The sequence below is a fragment of the Bos indicus x Bos taurus genome, chromosome X (assembly GCF_003369695.1).
Source record: "Bos indicus x Bos taurus breed Angus x Brahman F1 hybrid chromosome X, Bos_hybrid_MaternalHap_v2.0, whole genome shotgun sequence".
Classification (NCBI taxonomy): domain Eukaryota; kingdom Metazoa; phylum Chordata; class Mammalia; order Artiodactyla; family Bovidae; genus Bos; species Bos indicus x Bos taurus.
Window position 1 is genome coordinate 61,074,939 of NC_040105.1, and position 23,806 is coordinate 61,098,744.

The 23,806-nt window shown below is 38.3% G+C and overlaps 1 protein-coding gene across 2 annotated transcripts in view; it reads left to right on the forward strand.

Moving 5' to 3' along the window:
* Positions 1-23,806, forward strand: part of AR (androgen receptor) — a 217,739-nt gene that overhangs the window by 151,120 nt on the left and 42,813 nt on the right. For both annotated transcript variants that reach the window (XM_027533137.1, XM_027533135.1), the window contains exon 3: positions 21,405-21,521. In XM_027533137.1, the coding sequence (XP_027388938.1) occupies positions 21,405-21,521 (117 nt within the window). The remainder of the gene's footprint in view (positions 1-21,404; positions 21,522-23,806) is intronic.

A 23,806-nucleotide genomic window follows, 5' to 3' on the forward strand; every position in this document is an offset into this window, starting at 1 on the left:
TGCTGTTTATTCTTGTCTTTGTTATTTGCTTGTTTAGTGAGTTTTTAAAAACTAATTCTAAATGCTTGGGAATATGTTGAAGCTTTTCAAAACCTCCAGTGGATATTTCATTTCTTCTTTTTTTAAGCTCTTTGGTTAGCTCATTGTTTGCCACAGTTGTTACCACCAACTCAGCCAGCCTTGATGTTCAGCATTTGTCTCTGATTATTTTCTACAAACTCCCCCAGGGAAAAAGCTATTCACACTGGCAAGCTCTGAGTCAGGTTAAATAAACATAGTCTTGAAAATGGAGTCTTTCAGGGAATCCTTAGACAGGTCGAACAGTAACAGTTCTTTGAGAAAGGGGCTTTAAAGGAGATCCAACCCCTTTCTGTCTCCTCCAGTGATTACCAATCTGCACGTTTTTACCATCATTGCAGATTGTTGGTTTTCATGGTAACTATGGAGCTGGGAGGGGATGATGGGCAATAGGGCAAGTTTAAATATCATAAAGCTTTGAATAAATCCTCTTCAGATTGATACAAGCATTTGTTTAATTTCTAGAGTTCTAAAAATGTTTATTCTGACCATCTTTTGGCCAATTTTATAATTATTTCATGGAGGAGAGGATTTTAGGAGTCCCTCACTTCATCATTTACTCTGACATTACTCCAGTCTAAAATGGTTTGATCGAGCACTCCCCAATATGTACACCCATGGCTGATTAATGTTAATGTATGGCAAAAACCACTACAATATTTTACTTAGCCTCCAATTAAAATAAATAAATTAATTTTGTAAAAAAACTGAGTATCTACAGTGTCCAGTAAAAGGACCCTGAAAGTTACTTGGATTTTCAGGATCTTTCTGCTGTTACTGAGGTCACTATCCCAATGTTGTTTTTTGTTTGACAAGCAAGAAGAAAGATGTTTTATGCATGTGATATAAAAATATAAACCAGACCATGTTCTGCCTCTATTCAGAATCCTCCATTGTATCCCAGTCTCACTCATGGTAAGAGTATTTGACCTATAAATTAATGACCTTTATGATCATAAATGATCTCTTCTGCTGTTAGCTCTGAGACTTCATCTTCTACAGCTGTAGCCACGCTGGCTTCTTTGCCATTTCCCAAATATGATAAGTATCCTCCCACATCAAGGACCTACATCAGCTGTTCCCTCAGCCATGAATGCGCTTCCCTTTGATACTTGTGTGGCTCACTTTCACTTTCTTTAAGTTTTGGCCAGGCATCACCCCAATGAAACCTGTCTTCACCACTCAAAATCATTGTCCCCATTCCCTTTACTATGTTTTTTGTTCATAGCACTTGGTGCTTTCTAACATACAATATAATTTTTTCTAATTTATTGTGTGTATTGTTTATTGTCTGCTTCCTTCCTTCTTTCACATCCCCACACACATTAAAATGGATATTAGTCAAGATAGATTTGTGATTATTTGTTCAATGATGTATCTCAAGCATCTAGAATATTGCTTGGCATAAATATTTAATAGATATCCAATTAATTAATTCTGCCTTAATATTTCATCTATCATATGGCAAAGAAAACAATGCTTATTATATATTCCACTACTTAGTAGGTGTTTAGCCATTTTTCATTGAATGACACAATGAATATTATGCTCCATTTCTAACCCTTTTTTTTTCTAGTATTTTCAGGTAAATGAAAGTGAAAGTCATTCAGTCATGGCCAACTCTTTGGGACCCCATGGACTATAGTCCATGGAATTCTCCAGGCCAGAATACTGGAGTGGGTAGCCTTTTCCTTCTCCAGGGGAGTCTTCCCAATTCAGGGATCAAATCCAGGTCTCGCGCATTGCAGGCAGATTCTTTACCAGCTGAGCCACAAGGGAAGCCCAAGAATACTGGAGTGAGTAGCCTATCTCTTCTCCAGCAGATCTTCCCAACCCAGGAATCGAACCAGGGTCTGCCTGCAGGCAGATTCTTTACCAACTGAGCTATGAGGGAATGTTCAACCTAAATGAATTTCCCAGATAACTGATCTCCAAAAGTCTAGGTTTTAACATTGTTATGTATCTCTTCATGTAATGGGTACAGTGGTTTTCATGCTGACCAGAACATAGCAGAGTCACTGTAATTTAACATTTTTGTTGAATTTTGGAAAACTATGGAAAAATAATCAGAATGAGCAAATACACTGTGTGGCAAAGATTTCATCTCTTACTTAACTGTATAAGCTTCGACAATTCTGTTAACCATTCTCAGCTTCAATTTCATCATTTGTAAAATTATAATAATAACTTCTCTGAATTGTTGTGAGGTTCAAGCAAGATAATGCATAGGGACACTACCTAAAAGTTTTAAAGCTACCAACAAATGCAAGGTGGAGTTGATATAAATGTTTATGATTTAGTAAGATGATGAATACATATAAACTGATTTCTAGTGGTGAGTGCTTAGGGAACAGAGAAGGAGCACAGTCAATATGAGAACTAAACATGAATAACATCAGCACTACCTGTCATTAGTTGAAAATTATTTTACATTCCTAATGTTCTAGGGTGAGCCTCTTTCAATACTGGAGTTTTGCAAGTCTTTTAGCCCTAGATTGTTAGGAGGTTTTGATGTTTTGCATGTTTTGGAGGCAAAGATGACTCCCATGTTTCCTAGGAAAATCTCTGATGCTGTTGGTGCTGAAAATATACTCCAAAATGCATAGACTCTCAGATACCTAGGGACCTCTGAGACAGTGAAAAAAAGAACAGAAAGTTAAACTTGGTTGTCAGCTCATGTTCCTCAAGTTGGCCAGGCTGGGATTTTTTTTGATTGTTTTGTTTTGTTGTTGTTGTTTGGTTTTGGTTTGGTTTTCATTAAGGAATGCCTAGCAACATTTACCTTTGGATTTTTCTGACTTTCCAAATCACAAATGGAAAGGAGTAATGTATTCGTTTCTTTTTAGAGGAATTTTAAGATTAATGACAGACTTCTCACATTGTCAGTGACCATTATTATTATTTTTTTTTTTTTTTTTTGTAGTTCAGTTGATTTCAACATTTTCAGTGAGAATTGTTTGGGGGAACTCTAGTATATGACAGGAAAATACATTATCTTTATGGCAGATTGATGGCACGTGTGGACCTTTCTTGATGAATGTAGTCTCCCTGCCCTCTTGTTGGAAGGTTGGAAAGTAAAGCTTTTAAGCAAGCACTCAGTATTCCTTCTACAAAGGGTTTGTCTAGTCAGAGGTATGGTTTTTCCAGTAGTCATGTATGGATGTGAGAGGTGGACTATAAAGAAAGCTGAGTGCCTAAGAATTGATGCTTTTGAACTGTGGTGTTGGAGAAGACTCTTGAAAATCCCTTGGACCACAAGGAGATCAAACCAGTCAATCCTAAAGGAAATCAGTCCTGAATGTTCATTGAAGGACTGATGTTGAAGCTGAAAGTTCAATACTTTGGCCACCTGATACAAAGAACTGACTCATTTGAAAAGACCCTGATGCTGGGAAAGATTGAAGGCAGGAGGAAAAGGGGACAACAGAGGATGAGATGGTTGGATGGCATCACCAATGTGATAGACATGAGTTTGAGTAGGCTCAGGGAGTTGGTGATGGACAGGGAAGCCTGGCGTGCTGCAGTCCATGGGGTCACAAAGAATCGGACACAACTGAGTGACTGAACTGATTCCTTCTACTGCCCTGCATGCCTCCAGCTGTTATTTTCCTGATCAGGTCAAACTCTTTTGGTAGTTATAAAAACAAAAAATACTTTGTTTTTAATAGAAAGGTAAAGATAGAGTGGAATAGAGCCAACGTATTTGGCTCCATCTAAGGCAAATAATCTGGCTTCCCTGATAGCTCAGTTGGTAAAGAATACACCTGCAGTGCAGGAGACACCAGTTTGATTCCTGGGTTGGGAAGATCCGCTGAAGAGGGATAGGCTACCCACTCCAGTATTCTTGGGCTTCCCTTGTGGCTCAGATGGTAAAGATTTGGCCTGCAATGTGGGAGACCTGGGTTTGATCCCTGGGTTGAGAAGATCCCCTGGAGAAGGGAAAGGCTACCCACTCCAGTATTCTGGCCTAGAGAATTCCATGGACTGTATAGTCTATGAGTTGCAAAGAGTTGGACATGACTGAGTGACTTTCACTTTCATGGCAAATAATTCAGAGCAAAATGACTTTTTAAACTTCAGTGTTGAAGGAGGTTCACCCTAGAACATCAGGGATGTAAAATAATTTTCAACTAATTACAAGTAGTGCTGATGTTTTAAGACTTAACTGAATATTTTAGTCTTTGATGACAAACAAGTCATTAATTTCACACTTTGTTTCATCCATTAATCTTGGCTCTTTCCAACCTGCATGCCTTTCAAATACATCATTTCCTTTACTTGGTATTCTCTACCTGTGCTTTGTTAACATAGTAAAGTTCTTTTTCCATAAAGATTATTCCTTAATTACTCCTTAATTCTTTCATTTTAAGAGTTTAACAACATTCGCAAGTTGTATTTCTCTTACTATACAGTTTACTTTGTTGTTTTTCAATCATTAAGTCATGTCCGACTCTTTATGACCCCATGGACTGCTGCACACCAGGGTCTCCTCCACTATCTTCTGGAGTTTGCTCAAATTCATGCCCATCGAGTCAGTGATGCTATCTAACCATCTCATCTCTGCCTCCCCCTCCTCTCTTTGCCTTCCATCTTTTCCAGCGTCCTAACATTCCATTATTTTGTCTTCTGGTGATATTATATAAAAACTGTTATTTTGCCCCGTTCATTATACATATTCTCCTAGGTTCTTTTTTTTTTTTTTTTAATTTACTCATTGACTCCTCTCTTTTTCTCTTTCTCTTTCAATATTTAGTGAATGCCTATGAGGGCCAGCCATTGTGCTAGTTATTTGCACACTTTGTTTCATTTACATGTCCCAGCATACCTGTAAGTCTATTTTACTATGAGCTAAACTGAAGTCCAAAGAAATCAAGTTACTTGTTCCAAGTCCCTTCTAGTAAGCAGGGATTTGAATAAAATCTGTAGAATTACAATGCCTTATTTTTTCTCTACTATACTATACTGGCTCCTTTCTCTGTAGTTTCCAGTGATTTTTCTGAGTGTCCCATGTCAATCTTTTGGTAACTTCGTGGGGCTTTCCTAGAGTCAGAAAGGATTTTCAGCTTCTTAGTGCTCTGAGTCCATCACAGGGTGACTTCCTAAAGGGAAGTAACTCAAAACAATGTTTGGGAGAGACTTGGAGAAGGTGGCTATGAATAATTGGGATACAAGCTCACATCTTCCCTGCTGCAACCAGGAATGCTTCCACCATCACAGGCAATGTTGAGCCCAGTGAGGCAGCACTTGGTGGGGCGTGGGGGATGGTAATGGCCTCTCCAGCTTTTCTTGAAGCTGTCACATAGCTCAGTAGGTCTTTTGTGGGGCCCAGGATAGGGTTTTTATTTCTATAAACCTTTTATTTTTTTTCTTTTCTTTTTGTCTCTTTTTCCTTCTCCTAGTTCCTGCCTCTTCCCTGACCCCTTCCACTTCTCTTCCTCTTCCTCCCTTTCTTCCTTCTCCTCCTCTCTCTTCTTCTTCCTTTCTTCCTTTTGTTTCCCCTCCTCCTCTCCCTCTCCTTCTCCCCCCATCATTAATTTTGTCAAGAGGCATGTAAGTGTTTTGATACAGTATACACTATAATCTTGATAATTATCAATAGTTTTTTTTTTAAGTTTTAGTAAATCAAATCAGAATAGCACTCATAAAGGGAGTATAATGAAGGTGTGCTTGAGCTGCAGATTAACTTTCAGTTTTCAAATTTGATCTTAGGTGACCTTTATTTCTAAAACTATATAGTAAGAAAACTCTGAGGTATTTTATTAAAATGCTTTATTGTAGAGCACTTGATAAATAAATAACATTAAGCACAGTCCTTGAGTGCTGCACAATAAAGATTTCAGCAGTAACTTCAACCTTGATCAGCACTTCCCACGTTCCATTTGATTCCAGCAAAGTCACACCATTCAAACAACTCTTGTTTACCAAGTACCTAGAATTTGCCAGATGTTTTGTGTATATTATTTTAAATGTCCATGGCTTCCCAAAGGTGGATGTTATGATCCCCATTTTATAAAGGGGAAAATAGATTCAGAAAGGTTTATGCTATTTGCCAATGTTTATGCTATGTCCATGGGCTTCCCTGGTGGCTCAGCAGTAAAGAATCCACCTGCAATGCAGGAGACACAAGAGATGCTGGATCAGTCCCTGGGTCGGGAAGATCCCCCAGAGAAGAGCATGGCAACCCACTCCAGTATTCTTGCTTGGAGAATCCCATGGACAGAGGAGCCTGGCAGGCTAGTGGCCACAGGGTCACAAAGAGTTGGACACAACTGAAGCGACTGAGCACACATGCACATGCTATGTCCATAACTAGTAAATGACATTGCTGGGACTCATAATGCAGTCCCTCTGATTTCTAAGTTCCTGTTCTTGCCACCACACCATATTTCTTTGCCAACTAAGAAATAGCTAAGAAAGGTAATAGAAGCTTCATAGTCTATGCCTATAGTCTCTTAAACTCTGGGCTGAGAATTAATTTATTGGGAGATTATTGAATTAATTTATTGGGAGATTATTGAATTCTCCTCATTGTGCTCCCCCATCATTTTATATATGAAGAAATTGAGTCTTAATAGAAAGCACTGACTTGCCCAGCACCTCACAGTGAGCCTTTGTAGTCAAGCCATGACTTACACCTCCTTGCCTCATTCCAGAATTCTCTCATCCTCTTTTGTATTATTGCTATTTCATGTGTATTCATTTTATCTCCCACTAGATTGCAAGCTCATAAAAGGCAAGTGTTATGTTTTTTTTTTTCCTCTTCTACAGACTCAGCACAGGGCTTGACTATTGGGTTTTCAGTAGACATTTATTAGTAGACTAACTTGTTGTTGTTCAGTCACTTAGTCATGTCCAACTCTTTGTGACCCCCATAGACTGCAGCACGCCAGGCTTCCTTGTCCTTTACCACCTCCCAGAGTTTGCTCAAACCCATGTCCACTGAGTCAGTGATGCCAATAGTATTATAAAGTTATTGACTAGTCCGTCTCTGGCCTTATTAGAGTAGCAGCTTCTCTAATTACACAATATGGTGAACAGGCAACACACCCTTTGTGAGTGGTGACTCAATAAACTGGGAACTAGGATGTGCTTGGGGGCACCTCGTATTGATTTCCTCTCTGACCAAGCCCCTTGTGTAAGTAGGGATACCGAAGCCCAGAGAGTATAAATGATTTATCGCAAGGCAACAGGGAAGTTTATAACAGAGGTTTGACTATTTTAAGTATTATTTATTTAAATTAAACAATACATGCACATGATTCAAAACTGTTAAATCACAAAAGGTTAAAGAGTGAAAAATAATTCCAACTCCCCATCATTCAGGCATGCAGTTCTCTTCTTCAGAGGCAACCAATGATTTTTAGTTTCTCGTATACATAATATATTAATTTATAAGCATATAAAAAATGTGTCAATTTTCCCCAGAGAATTTGTGTTCTGTGTTGTTTTGCATCTTTTTCCCACCTTAATATGTATCTTGGAGATTGTTCTACTCGATGTATACAAAACTGCTTCATTTTTAAATGGCTGCATTATACAACTCTACCTACTGATGATCATTCATCTTGTTTCCAGTCTTCTGCTATTATAAACAATGTTGCAGAGAATATTCTTGTATATATGTCATGTCACACATGTATGTGCTGGGTTAAAGCATATATACATTCTAATTTTGAAAGCTTAAGTCAAATTATCCTCCACAAAGATTGTAAGATTATGCAAAATGTGAACTTGATAAAATTTTTAAATGAAATAATTACTGTTAATTTTACAAAATAATTATTATCTTGACTTTACAGCACTATTCAATACCAAGTTTCTTTAAATAATCAATCCCCACTGTATACTCAAATGAGAATTCGGTTTAAAGAAATGTGATTTATACACTACTGTCCAGGAAAACTTCTATTGGGTAAAGCATGTGAAGATAGCAATGTTTCTAAAATGCAATTGAGGCTATATAAACTGTACTTTTAATCATTTTACCAGGCCCCAGAGATGTGCTCAGATGAAAGTAAATGGAGAAAAGGACAAGGGGATCAGACTCAAGTAGAAGAAAGTAAAGCTACCATGAAGGCAGGACTGGTATTGTGCCAATAAACTAGATTTCTGACTGTGAGGGAGCAGAGGCAGTGGGAAGCTTTGATATTTGTAGTGTTCATTAATATTTCATAATATAGACACTCATCATAACAAACATCATCTTCCAACAACACAATAGAAGACTCTACACATGGACATCACCAGATGGTCAATATCAGAATCAGATTGATTATATTCTTTGTAGGCAAGATGAAAAAGCTCTATACAGTCAGCAAAAACAAGACTGGGAGCTAACTGTGGCTGAAATCATGAACTCTTTATTACCAAATTCAGACTTAAGTTGAAGAAAGTAGGGAAAACCACTAGATGATTCAGGTATGACCTAAATTCAATCCCTTATGATTATAAAATGAAAGTGACAAATAGATTAAAGGGGTTACATCTGATAGACAAGAGTGCCTGAAGGACAATGGACAGAGGTTCCTGATATTGTACGGGAGGCAGGGATCAAGACCATCCCCAAGAAAAAGAAATGCAAAAAGGGAAAATGGTTGTCTGAGGAGGCCTTATAAGTAGCTGAGAAAAGAAAAGAAGTGAAACACAAAGGAGAAAGGAAGTACACCCATGTGAGTGCAAGGTTCCAAAGAATAGCAAGGTAAGATAAGAAAGCCTTTCTACATGATCAATGCAAAGAAATGGAGAAAAACAATAGAATGGGAAAGACTAGAGATGTCTTCAAGAAAATTAGATATACCAAGGGTACATTTCATGCAAAGATGGGCATGATAAAGGGCAGAAATGGTATGGACCTAACAGAAACAGAAGACATTAAGAAGAGGTGGCAAGAATACACAGAAGAACTCTACAAAAAAGATCTTCATGACCCAGATAACATGATAGTATGGTCACTCACTAGAGCCAGATAACCTGGAATCTGAAGGCAAGTGGGTCTTAGGAAGCATCACTACGAACAAAGCTACTGGAGGTGATGGACTTCCGGTTGAGCTATTTCAAATCCTAAAAGAAGATGCTATGAAAGTGCTACATTCAATATGCCAAGAAATTTGGAAAACTCAGCAGTGGCCACAGGACTGGAAAAGATCAGCTTTTTTTCCAATCCCAAAGAAAGGCGTTGTTAAAGAATGTTCAAAGAACTGCACTCATCTCACATGCTAGCAAAGTAATGCTCAAAATTCTCCAAGTGAGGCTTCAACAGTATGTGAACCATGAACTTCCAGATGTTCAAACTGGATTTAGAAAAGGCAGAAGAACCAGAGATCAAATTACCAACATCCGTTGGATCATTGAGAAAGCAAGAGTTTCAGAAAAAAACATCTACTTCTGCTTTATTGACTATGCCAAATCCTTTGACTGTGTGGATCACAACAAACTGTGGGAAATTCTTCAAGAGATAGGAATACCAAACCACCTTGCCTGTCTCCTGAGAAATCTGTATGCAGGTCAAGGACCAACAGTTGGAACTGGACAAGAAACAACAGACTGATTCCAAATTGGGAGAGGAGTACGTCAAGGATGTATATTGTCACCCTGCTTATTTAACTCATATGCAAAGTATATCATGCAAAATGCTGGGCTGGATGAAGCTTGGCTGGAATCAAGATTGCTGGGAGAAATATCAATAACCTCAGATATGGAGATGACACCACCTTTATGGCCAAACGTGAAGAAGAACAAAGAGCCTCTTGATGAAAGTGAAAAAGGAGAGTGAAAAAGTTGACTTAAAACCCAACATTCAAAAAACTAAGATCATGGCATCCAGTCCCATCACTTCATGGCAAATAGATCGGGAAACAATGGAAATAGTGACAGACTTTATTTTCTTGGGCTCCAAAATAACTGCATATGTTGACTGCAGCCATGAAATTAAAAGACTCTTGCTCCTTGGAAGAAAAGCTATGACCAACCTAGACAGCATATTAAAAAGCAGAGACATTACTTTGCTGACAAAGGTCCATCTAGTCAAAGCTATGGTTTTTCCAGTAGTCATGTATAGGTTTGAGAGTTGGACCATAAAGAAAGCTGACCTCAAGAGAATTGATGCTTTTGAACTGTGGTGATGGAGAAGCCTCTTGAAAGTCCTTTGGACTGCAAGGAGATCAAACCAGTCAATCCTAAAGGAAATCAGTCCTGAATATTCATTGGAATTACTGATGCTGAAGCTGGCACTTCAATACTTTGACCACCTAATGCAAAGAACTGACTCACTGGAAAAGACCCTGTTTCTGGGAAAGATTGAAGGCAAGAGGAGAAGGGGATGACAGAGGATGAGATGGTTGAATGGCATCACCGACTCAATGGACATGAGTTTGAACAAGCTCAGGGAGTTGGTGATGGACAGGGAAGCCTGATGTTCAGTCCATGGGGTCACAAAGAGTCAGGCATGACTGAGCAGCTGAACTGAGCTGAGACAGTCTCATGAGGACCAGTTTTAAGCTACCAGTGCTGCTGCTGCTGCTAAGTCACTTCAGTCGTATCTGACTCTGTGCAACCCCATGGACAGCCTAACAGGCTTCTCTGTCCATGGGATTCTCCAGGCAAGAACACTGGAGTGGGTTGCCATTTCCTTCTCCAATGCATGAAAGTGGAAAGTGAAAATGAAGTCACTCAGTCATGTCTGACTCTTGGTGACCCCACGGACTGCAGCCTACCAGGCTCCTCCATCCATGGGATTTTCCAGGCAAGAGTACTGGAGTGGGGTGCCATTGCCTTCTCCAAGCTACCAGTATGTCAGCATTGAATGTAAAGTTGTGAAGAGATGCTCAGAATTGTTTCTAATGAATCGCTACAAGCCAAGTCCAGCACAAGACTGGACAGAACTTAAGGGAAGACAGGTTGACAACATAAAACTTGGGTCTGACCAAATCTCAGATGACCTTGACAGAAGTGAACTGCCTATTATTCATAGTGTTTTCCTTGATGAGGTTGGAACCTGTGATTCTCCAAGATGGTCTTCCAAATCCCATATGAAGAACATAATCTGTTTGATGCTTCCTACACTGTTCATCTGAGTGGACTGAACCTCAGTAGTCTCCTGAGAAGCAAGAAAAGAAAAAGAAAAGTGTTTTGTGAATTGTCAAATGCTATTTCAATGTCAAACATTCATCCAGTTATTTTACCTGGTGTCACCTGCAAAACTACATAAGCAATAAACTCACTGTCAAAGGCCACATCAGCTGTTCTCTCCCCTAGCTGCACATTAGATAAAATAGGAAAGTGTTTAAAAATATCACAGTGCCTACCCTTGCCCCCAGTCAATTGAATCAGAACTATCAGGAGTGAAACTGGGCATAAGTATTTTGTAAAATCTCCCTAGGTGATTCTGGCTTGTAGCCAAAGTTAAGAATTACTGCCCTGCACAACCTGGTTCTACAGTCAAATCAGCATAACCTACCACCTCCCCTCCTTTACCATATGCCAGCCACACGGGCCACATTGCTGTTTCAACAGCACATCTAATTCATTCATGACTTTAAGGCTTTGTATTTGGTATTACTTCTCTTGAGAATTTTGCATGTCTGTCTCTATTATTCAAGTTTCATCTCAAAACCTCATCCTCAGAGAATCTTTTCCGACTGTACAAAATAAGCTCTCCTGTTCTATCACAGCACCCTGTTATATTTCTTTCATTTTATGTATCACCATCTGAAAATATCTAAATTATTATCACTCATTTATTGCTTGTCTTTTTCCACCAAAAGTTCACCTAGCTTAAGGGCAAGGCCTTTGTATTGTTCACTGTTGTTTTCCCAGTTGCCTAGAGCTGTGTTTGAAACATAGTAGATATACACTCAAAGATTGTCCTTTAACTATCATAGGATAGTTATTAAACATCTTCTATGGTTCAATTCAATGATGTCTTCAAATATTTCATTATATTAAGGGTTTAACTGTATATCATTGTGTTCAAGGCTGTTTATGACCTGCTGCTGCTGCTGCTGCTAAGTCGCTTCAGTCGTGTCTGACTCTGTGCGACCCCATAGACGGCAGCCCACCAGACTTCCCCGTCCCTGGAATTCTCCAGGCAAGAACACTGGAGTGGGTTGCCATTTCCTTCTCCAATGCATGAAAGTGAAAAGTGAAAGTGAAGTCGCTCAGTCGTGTCCGACTCTAGCGACCCCATGGACTGCAGCCCACCAGGCTCCTCCGTCCATGGGATTTTCCAGGCAAGAGTACTGGAGTGGGGTGCCACTGCCTTCTCCAGTTTATGACCTAGCCACCATCTAATTTGTCACCTTCACCTTCTACTTCCTGTATTCTTGAAGCAGGAGATCTATATGAATACAGTAGACAGAAAAGATGGTCTAGAACTGAATATTGCAGGGTTTTCTTTAACAGAGAAATATGTGTGTGTGTACTGGGGACAGGAAGCAGAGATGGAATGCTTGTGACCAGGGGATGGCCAATGAAGAGAACAGCATAGTCATAAGAGGGTTGCTCTTGGAGTAAAATGAAAGACAAGATAGATTCAGCAACATTATACATAACTCATCTCACGTATCTAATATTTCCCTACTACAAATGACTTTTACATACATTTTATATAATTTGTTTTGTAAAACTCTAGGATATAGACAATGCCATTATTTTTATCCTCATTTTTTTAGAGAGTAATCAAAGCTCAGACTTGCCTTAGGCCATTTGGAGCTGGGATTTGACACTTACTGTTCTGATTGCCAGTCTAGTACTCTTTATATTTCTGTTTTGTGGAGCTTGGACCAGATTGCAGAAGATCCAGACAGCCAAGAAGAGAAGTGTGGGTTTGGTTCCTATTGTCCTCACTAGAGCTAACCATAACGCTGAAAAAATCAGTAATGATCATGGCTTTATAACCACTCCCAAGAAGCCTTCCCATTGAGCAATGCCTGAGGGGCCTTGCTGAGGTCCCATTCATGGTACTGGTTTAATGGCCATCTGTGTTTCTGGATGGGTGGGACAGGTAAGGGAATGGTTAAATCCTTAGAATCACAAGGACTCAGCTACCTTATAAGTCCTTCTCATAAAAGATCTGCCCTTTGGTAGAGCACAGACTGTGTTGTTTAGAGTTGTCTAGCCTATTCCACAGGCCCAAAGATAGTAATCTAGGAGAAAAAAAAGTACTAGAAAACAATAATGCTTGGGATTGCTTTTCATAGAAGAGAGCCCTTGGGTGATTAGGGCAGAGGTTTTATGCTGTCTCAGCCCCAGAGAAATAATGTCCATAGGATACATGACCATAAACAGGAGCTGGTCTCCCTTCAGTCTATGTAGGTCACTCAGGGAAGAGACACTTAGCTACTTGTTTCTATGAAGTGTTTTTGTTTTTCAGACAAAGCCTTTAAGGTCAAGAGAGTCGAGATTGGAAAAACAAGATAGAAATGCAGACTGGCTTTAGCTCTCCTTGAGTCACACTCAGGTGGACTCTAAGACTCTCAACACAAGTTCTAATATGAATAGAAGACTTCTGAACCTACCTTCCATAGTCTTCTACTGTTCTCTTCTGCATAAGATTCCCTTCTAGTTATAGATCGAGGGTGAACGGGGGGAGGGAAGATCAAGAGAGAAGTAAAAACACACACCTGGTCACACAGTGATTCAGTGAGACAGCAGGGCTGGTCCTTAGGTCTTTCTCCTTCTTGCTCTGTGCTTTTTAACTATTCTGTGCTACCTCTTTCTTTTAAGTATAGCATCAGGGCCCATATGAGAAAAGATACCACATTGACAAAAACAAACATCTATATCACAGGTCATACAGACCTGGCTTCTGATTCTGCTTCTGCCACTTATTAGCTGGTGACTGTAAGTGAGTCATTCAGCATCTCTGAGCCTTATTTTCCTCAACCTTAAAGTAAGAATAGCAGTTATCAAAAAGAATTTTTACAAGAATTAAATGAGTCAACATCTTTGAAGTCACCTAGAATAGTATGCAAAGCACAATGGGTTACCTCCTTTCTCCATTGCTTTCCCCAGGAACTTCAAGTGTTACTCTTCCTTGACACTAGGAAGAGGCAGTGGGTATATGGAGAAAATACAGGACAAATAAGTCATATGAGAGGCAAATAAAATATTTTCTTGGTTATAGTGGTTCAGTAGAAAGCATATGGTAACCTGTATTGAAACTGGGATATATTCTTTGGTATCAAAAGGCACTCTGTGTCTTAGGTTTCCTCATAAATTGAAGATAATGGCCTGTACCCTCCCTAGTCTGAAAGAAGGCTCAGTGAGATAATGAGTATGAAAATGACTTTGAAGTAATAAAGGAAATGTGCAAAGAATATTATGGGCAAGAACCTGAGTTTTAGTGCTATCATTGTCATTGACTCATTTAATCTTGGTCAAGTCCACTCTGCTTTCTGGATCTTGATTTCCTCATCTGTAAAATGAGAGCATTGAACTAGATGATCTCAGCAGACGTCATCGCCTCTTCTGATATTCAAGGAGTATATTATTTAAATAATAATAGATAAGATCTGCATAATGTCTTATGCTTTGTTATTTTATATCTACTTATCTACTATCAATGTGAGGATAGCACTGAACTACTAGAACTGCTAGCCTGGAGATAGAAAGACATGAATTCTTGTTTCTTGTCCCTACTTTGACATTGACTCACGGTATGATCTTAAGCAAGTTTTTTTTTTTTTTTTTCCCCTCATTTTTGGACTCTAAGTTTCTTAATCTGTGAAATAGGAGATATGAGGGTTGAACTAAGTCAAGTAGATTTCTAAACTTTTCTGCAAAGCCCTGGGGAGTAAAAATGATACCATTAGATGGTATAATGATACCATCATTAGATAATGATCAATAGATAAGATCTATATAATGCTTTATGCTTTGTTATTTTATATCTACTATCATACCACAGTGATAAAGCTACAGAAAAGGGGAGAAATGGAGAGATCTAGCTAGAGTTTTAAGTTTCCTATGCTTGCTTCAGATACATTAGATTTAATTTTCATCTGTTATGTATATGGGGTCTGTAACTAATGTTTCATTTGTTAAAAAAAAAAAAAGTTCATTGCAAAAGAAAAAATAATTTGAATAGTTTCTAAAGTATTAAGTTTTAAAAGTTGGATTCAATAAAATACGTTGTTTGATAACACCATTTTGTTGTTTTAATGAAATAGTATATTGTGAATATCCTTCGAAATTAAAAAAAAAAGACATTGCACAGTGTTTCCTTGCATGAATATGGAATAATTTATTTAATCATTCTCATAATGTTGGACATTTACATTTTTCCAATGCATTTGTCCCTTGGTATCTGCTGGAGATTGGTTCCAGGAGCCCCAGTGGATGCCAAAATATGTGGATGCTCAAGTCCCTTATATAAAATGATTTAGTCCACCTGAAACCATAAAACTCCTAGAAGAAAACAAAGGCAGTACACTTTTTGTCATCAGTCCTAACAGTTCTTTGTTGAATCTGTTTCCTTGGACAAAAACAACAAAATAAAAAGAAAATACAAATGAGACTACATCACACTAAAAAATCTTTTGCATAGTAAAGGAAAGTGACAAAACAAAAAGGCAACTTACTGTCTGGGAGAAGAATTTGCAAATGATATGTCAGATAAAGGATTAATATCCAAAATATATAAAGAACTCACACAGCTCAACATACATTTAAAAAAAGCAATTTAAAAATGAGCAGAGGACCTGAGTAGACATGTTTCCAAAGAACACATATAGATGAACAAAATGCACATGAAAAGATACTCAGCATCACTAATTATCAGAGAGTGTATGAAAGACAGCAAAAGAGACACAGATGTATAGAACAGTCTTTTGGACTCTGTGGGAGAGTGTGAGGGTGGGATGATTTGGGAGAATGACATTGAAACATGTATAATATCATATATGAAACGAATCGCCAGTCCAAGTTCAATGCATGATACTGGTTGCTTGGGGCTGGTGCACTGGGACAACCCAGAGGGATGGTACAGGGAGGGAGGAGGGAGGGGGGTTCGGGATGGGGAACATGTGTATACCTGTGGCAGAATCATGTTGATGTAAGGCAAAACCAATACAATATTGTAAAGTAATTAACCTCCAATTAAAATAAATAAATTTATATTAAAATTAAACACAGTAAGATATCACTTAACACCTGTTAGAATGACTATCACCAAAAAGACAATAAAAAACAAGTGTTGGAGAGGATGTGGAAGAGAGGACACTCATGCACTACTGGTGGGATTGTAAATTGATGCAGCCACTATGCAAAAACAGTATGGTTAGTCCTCAAAACATTAAAAATAGAACTACCATATGATCCAGAAGTTCCACTTCTGGGCATTTATCCAAAGGAAAAGAAAACATTAATTCAAAAAGATATATGTATCCTTGTGTTCATTGCAGCATCATTTATAATAGCCAAGATATGGAAGCAACCTAAGTGCCCATCAATAGAAGAATGGATAAAGAAGATATATTGTATATATACTTAACCATAAGGAAAAATGAAATCTTACCATTTGTGACAACATAGATGGTCTTGGAAGGCATTATGCTAAGTGAAAAAAAAGTGGACAGAGAAAGGTAAATAACATATGATTTCACTTATATGTGGATTCTGAAAAATAAATGAAACAAAACAGTACCAAGAGCAAACTGGTGGTCACCAGAGGGTAGGAGAATGAGGGGTTGGGAGAAATAGGTGAAGAGAATTAAGAGATAGAGACTTCCAATTATAAAATAAATAAGTCATAAGGCTGTGATGTACAGCATAGGGAATATCGTCAATAATATTGTAATAACTTTGTATGATGACAGATGGTTACTAGACTTATCATGGTGATTAAGTCTTAAACTATATAAATGTTGGGTCACTATAATGTACACCTGAAACTAATATAATTCTGTATGTCAACTGTGGGGTTTCCCCAGTGGTCCAGATGGTAAAGAACCTGCCTGCCAATGCAGGAGACACAAGAGATGTGGGTTCAATCCCTGGGTCAGGAAGATCCCCTAGAGAGGGAAATGACAACTTGCTCCAGTATTCTTGCTTGGAAAAATTCCATGGACAGAGGAGCCTGGAAGGCTACATACAGTCCATGGGGTCTCAAAGAGTCGGACACAACTGAGCATGCACGCACAAACATGTCAACTGTAGTGCAATAATAAAGAAAAAACCTTTAAAAACAAATAATAAAAATACATCGTAGAATAAATGCAGTTGAAACTTTGATCCGTGATTGGTTGAATCTATGGATGTGAAACATGAATATTGAGGGCTGACTGGTTTCCCTTTTTTTTTTCACTTTCACTTTTTTTAATTTATTTATTTTAATTGGAGGTTAATTACTTTACAATATAGTATTGGTTTTGCCATACATCAACATGAATCCATCACGGGTATACACTGGTTCCCCATCCTGAACCCCCCTCCTACCTCCCTCCCCGTACCTTTTTATATAATGATAAATGGAACTACATTTTGGTGCTTAACCTCGCTATTTTCCTGTAAAAAATTCCAAAAGTGGAATTACTGATTGAACTTTGTGTGAATTTAACTTTTCAGATACATGGCAAAATTGCACTCTAAAAAGTTTACACACCCACTAACAATACCTTTTCACCATTAATTAGTAGTAAATGTTCATCAATCTCCCTTGTGAAAATGATGTCTTATTTCATATTTCTATAATTACTAATAAAATTGAAATTGCACAATTTTCATATGCTTATTGATCTTTTGTGTTTCTTCTTTTATTTGCCTTTTCATGTCTGTTGCCCATATTTCTATCATACTACTCATCTTTATATATCAAGGAGATTAACCACTGCTTTTACATACTTGATACCAATATGTATTTTTTAGTTCGTGATTGTCTTCAGATTATATTATTATGTTTGTCTCATGTAAGAAAACTTAAATGTTTTCAAGTCTATCAGAATTTTCACTTACATATTCTTTATTGTCATGTTCTAAAAATCCCCTTTCAATCTTCAAAAATTAAAAAAAAAATGTTCACCTACAATATTTCAACATCTAACAATATTTCAATAATTCCTTTTTTTGTTTTTCTATTGACATATTTAATCCATCTTGAATTTATTTTGGTTTCAACTAGTAATTTAACTTTATTATCTTTTCCAAATGAGTAACCAGTTGTTCTGACACCATTTAATGAATAAATCATCCTTTCTTTGCTGATTTATAATGATGTATTGCATGTGCAGTCTGTTTCTGACTTCTCTGGTCTGATCAATCTATGCTGGAATGAATACCAAACTGTTGTAACCATTATGGAGTTATAATACTGGTAGGAAAAGTCTCATTACTTTTTTTTTTTCAAATAATATCTTGGCAACATCACACATTTTATCCCTTTAGATAAACTTTAAGATTATTTTGTCAAAATTTTGTTCAGGTTTGTTTAAATTTGTAGGTTTGATTGGGAGAAAAGCTGGCATCTTTCAGATGGGAAGTATTGCATCTTCCCATCCAGGAACACTGTACATCTTTCCATTTAATTCCAGTCTTCATTTACATACCTCAATAAAGGGTTTGGGGGTCAGAGCTACAAGGAGACAGATACAGAATTTCCTGGAAGTAAGAGCCCTATAGTAGAGTCTAGAAATGAAGTGGGCTAAAGTTTAAGAAAAAATGGGGCAGGGATGCTATAGAGGGGATTCAAGCTTTGTATGGAGTAGAGATGGTGTGACCAATGCTTAGTTATTTCCCATATGTGAGATTCATAGCCTTATGCACTCTGATATGGAACAAATAAATGGTGTGGTGCCAGGCTGGTCAATTTCATTTTAATGAGCATCATTTTCTTCAGCTGTATAATGAGGTATGTTGTAATCCCTGTACTTAATTTGTACAAGATTGTTATTAACTTTTGCAAGCTAATCAAATGGGATGGATTTTTATTTCATATTATTATAATGTATATATTTTATTATTACTTATATGTTAAATAGTATATAAATAAATATGTATCATATGTGCTTTGTGCTTAGTTGCTCAGTCATGTCCTACTCTTTGTAACCTCATAGACTACAGCCCATCAGGCTCCTCTGTCCATGGGGATTCTCCAGGCAAGAATACTGGAGTGGGTTGCCATGCCCTCCTCCAGTGGATCTTCCCAACCCAGAGACTGAACCCAGGTCTCCCACATCACAGGCAGATTCTTTACCATGTGAGTCACCAGGGAAGCTGTATCATATAGTAGTTGTAAATGTAACCTTTACATGCACTGAGAAACTGAAAATTCATGTGACTCGCTTTAATGGCATATTTGCTTTATTGCAGTAGTCTGGAACCACACCTGTAATATCTCTGAGATGTCTTCAGGATTGCAGGAACACTGATTCTTTGAGGGTGTCCCAGTTCTAGAACATTCACAGCACTAGAAATGAACCCACTGGAACTGGTACAGGGCCTGCCTTCTAGGAGTTGGCACCCAAAAGCTGTATGGCGGTTATCATAGTACCATCCTTTCTGTACACATTACCATCCTCAGTTTGAAGCACAAAGAAGCTATTTGCAAATTATGTGTTCTGTTTATACAAATAAAATCTTGCAGTATGGTAGAAAGATTGTTGGCCTAGAGGCCTTAATTTTGTCATTGTTGAATGAAAGTGATGATAGTATCTACCTCAAAGCATTGCTGAGGTGATTTATTTAAATAGCACATGTAAATCCCCTCACATAGCCTTGTTCATAGTAAATGCCTATTAAATGGTAGTTTTTCTTCCTTCTGGTACCTCTAATTCAGTATTCCTCAGTCAAGTCACCTCCCCAGAACTCATCCTTGGAATGAAAGTGTTGCTTTGGGGTGAACTTTAACAGTTCCTTCAAGCCCAGCATTTTGGAGTCCTTTGACAAAGGAAAGAGAAAAAGAGGGAGGGAGGAAAAGGAAATTTTGTAATCTGGTTTACACTGAATCTCCAACATAAAATAACCTACTGCAATAGATGAGTTTTCTGTGACAGTTATGTACATTTTAGGCTGAGTGAAGATAGAGGAAAGCTGAGCTGTGGCTAAATTTGTGGGTTCCCCCTAATATCAAATAACAATTGTTCTTCAATTTTTCTTTCTTTTCCCTACAATAAACATTCTTCCCCTGCCAAAAGAAGCCTCCTGAAAATCTTGATCTTTTCCATAAAGTAAAGCATGGCAGCAAATGAGGAAAAAAACAAAAAAAAAACCAAGGACTTGGAGAAAGAAAGGGGTAGGATGAGGGGAAGAAAAATTTCAGGCTGGGGACAGGACAAAGAGCATAAGTTCTGCATGTTTTAGATTTCTGCTAATAACTCTATGTGCCTCTAGATCTCTCCGTTCAACTTCAGCATTCATTCAGTCAGTGTTTATTAAAGACCTACTGTGTGCCAGGCCTGTGTGAGGAACAAAGAATGAAATATATGTTTTTGAGTGGAACTCCATGTTTTTCTTTGAACAGCTATGATCCTAAGGATTTCTGAGTGTGAGAATGTGTATGGTGTGTTTGTGTGTATATATTTCTGTGTATCTCTCACAACTTCACATGTACATGACGGTGATTGCTTTTCTTCTATCTTCAGAAGACTTCCTTTCATTTGCTGTGATTACAAAGAGTGGGCTTTATCTCTTTGATTTTTATACCCTGAAAGCTTGATGGTATGATCATTAACTTTTTTAAAAATTAATGTATTTATTATAATTGGAGGCTAATTACTTTACAATATTGTGGTGGTTTTTGCCATACATTGACATGAATCAGCTATGGGTGTACATGTGTTCCCCTGTCCTGAACCCCTCTCCTACCTCCCTCCCCATTCCATCCCTCTGGGTTGTCCCAGTGAACCGGCTTTGAGTGCCTTGTTTCATGCATCAAACGTGGACTGGTCATCTATTTCACATATGGTAATATATACGTTTCAATGCTATTCTCTCAAATCATCCCACCCTCGCCTTCTCCCACAGAGCCCAAAAGTCTCTTCTTTATATCTATCTCTCTTGCTGTCTCACATAACAATTAAAAACCACATGGAGTTCTCTTTTATAGAAGGATTATCTGTACTTGTATTTTGAAAAACACCCATGTTGTGTCATCCTAATAAAGGAGGTATTAGCAGGACCTGAACTGTCCATCCCTTTGAAAAACACCTATGAAAATCAAACAATACAGCATTGAATTAAATTATCCTGGTTTAATAGAGTTTTGTAATCGAATGGTATCTGCCTCTCTCATTGGTCAGGATATGTCTTCACACCTTTTCTTTCTAGAAATACTTTCTAGAGAGGCTCTAGTGACACATTAACAGGGCTGTCTACTCTTGTATTTGTTCTCCCAGGAAAACAGAAGTACCTGTGTGCCAGCAGAAATGATTGCACCATTGATAAATTCCGAAGAAAAAACTGTCCATCTTGTCGTCTCCGGAAATGCTATGAAGCAGGGATGACTCTGGGAGGTATGATACTTTTGTTCCTCTTTTTCTCTCTTCCTTTCCCTCCTTTATTCTCTTATTCTCTCTTTAAACCAGATTTTCTCTTTGATGCTTCTAAGGAGGCCAGCCATGTTCTAAAAACAGGTTGACCCCTTCACATCCAACATGGCCATCAGTCAGCTGGTGCTTTTCTTTATCCTTAAACATGCTACACCATACTGTGGGGCTCATCATAGGAGCAAGAGGTGTGAAGCAAGGATCAGGACCCATCAGAGGATGAGCGAGTATGGGTTTGACTTGAAGGGCTTCCCAGGGGACATAATGGTACTGACTTTATGTTGTTAAATGATGGCTAGGATGAGAGAACTAAGGAATTCAGAACAGTCACAGGTGCAGGATGACCCAGGCACAGACTGGCCCTGAACACCCAGGATATTCCTCAGTTAACTGCTGCCTGTGTTGCAGAGCTGGCCACCTGAAATAAAAAGCTGCTTTTCTTTGGAATCTATAACTAGGCTGCCAAGCAGAGCCAATTTCCTATCCCACATCTTCCAGGGATGAGCAGGCCTTTTAATCATTTCCCTTTCTTTGCAAATCTATTGACAATTTCCAAAAGCATTTTTTTTAGTAACAGAGTAGTTTGACAGAATGAAGATACAGCTCTTTCAAGGGTAATCCCCCATCAAAATGCTCTCTGTCCTCTAGTCTATGTCTACCATGATTGTTGTCACCATTACAGAAAGATTTAACTGACACTTACATTTTCCCCCTTCAAATTCCTATTTCTTCATGTTTGTATCTGCTCTCTGCCAAGTTCCTTCCTACCACTTGCCACTTCCCAAAAGATGCACCTTTCATGAGAAAAGTAAGCTTATTAGTTTACTTTCATTTCGAAATTTGAAGAAAGACAAGCCTGTTTCTGAACACCTGAAACTGTGGCCTCATACCTGATTACTTATTATCATCCTGGAAAATCCAAGTGCTTATGATTCTGCCTTCTCCCCTCCCCTTCTCAAGACTGATTTAGAGTACTTGTTTATCATTGGCTTTCTGCAAGGTGCTCAATACCTTGTCTGCCTGTGTGCATATTTACAGAAATCAACTTGGTAGTTTTCTAACCATGTGTGGGTCTTCATGTGGGTAGCTGTATCCTTGCCTCCTTGAAGGCTAGTAATATTCTTTAAAAAGACCAAAGTATTAAAAATGAATTTACGCAGGCTCAGTTTGAGACAACCTTTCAACTAGTGTCCACTACTCCTAGACATAGCATGCAGATGCTCTACAAGTGGTTTTCCAGGCAACCACATCAAACGAGATTCAAATATTTGAGAAAAATAAACTTTATTTTTTGCTTGGCTTACTACAGAGAAATCCTACAATTGTGGTCTACAGTGAGGAGGAAAAAACAGGGCTGGGGTAGAGGGAGAGTGCAGAAGGACAGCCAGGAAAGTTGACAAAGGAATTGTCAAGATGAAATATTCTCCATATGAATGTTATCACAACATTCATGGTGGTGGGATCACCCCAGGGTGAGGATTCTGATACACTCAACTCTCAATTATTTAGCCCTCTCTGAATTATGTATAAGAGATGGGGGCTTCCAGATAGAGAGCCCCTTAGTTTTCCATTTGCTGATACTAATTGCAAACCTGCTTTAACACAGGTAAAGTTTAATGATAATAAAAGTCTTCATAACATTTGGGCCCAAATCCTAAAATTAGTTTCATGTGTCAACTAATATCGTACACTGTAAAGCATCTGTAACATGATTATAGTGAACCCCTTGTGAAAAGAAGTATGTATATAACAGACAATTTCACTAGTCCATACAGCAGTCTGACATAAATCTATAAATTAATTTCTTGAAGAGAGTGGTAAACTAAGTTTTCAAATTGATTTATTAAGGTATTCAAATTTGAATGACCTTGGTCAACACAATGAAAAGAAGCTGAGAAGTGGTGTGGCTGGCTCTGGTTTCAGTTCCCTTTTTACATTTACTGAGTGTCTCCTGTGTACAGGGAACAATGCTAGGCAATAGAGCTTCAGGCAGGCAAACTTCAAGAAATGTCCACAAGATACAAGGATTCTTGATGTTTTGTAAATGGTCTTGCCTTGGGAGTAAGGCAGACCTAGGTTAAAGGCCCAGCACTATTATTCACTGTTCCCCCTCTAAGCTTCAATTTCTTCATCTTTAATTTAGACATTGGAGAAGGCAATGGCACCCCACTCCAGTACTCTTGCCTGGAAAATCCCATGGATGGAGGAGCCTGGTAGGCTGCAGTCCATGGGGTCTCTAGGAGTCGGACAAA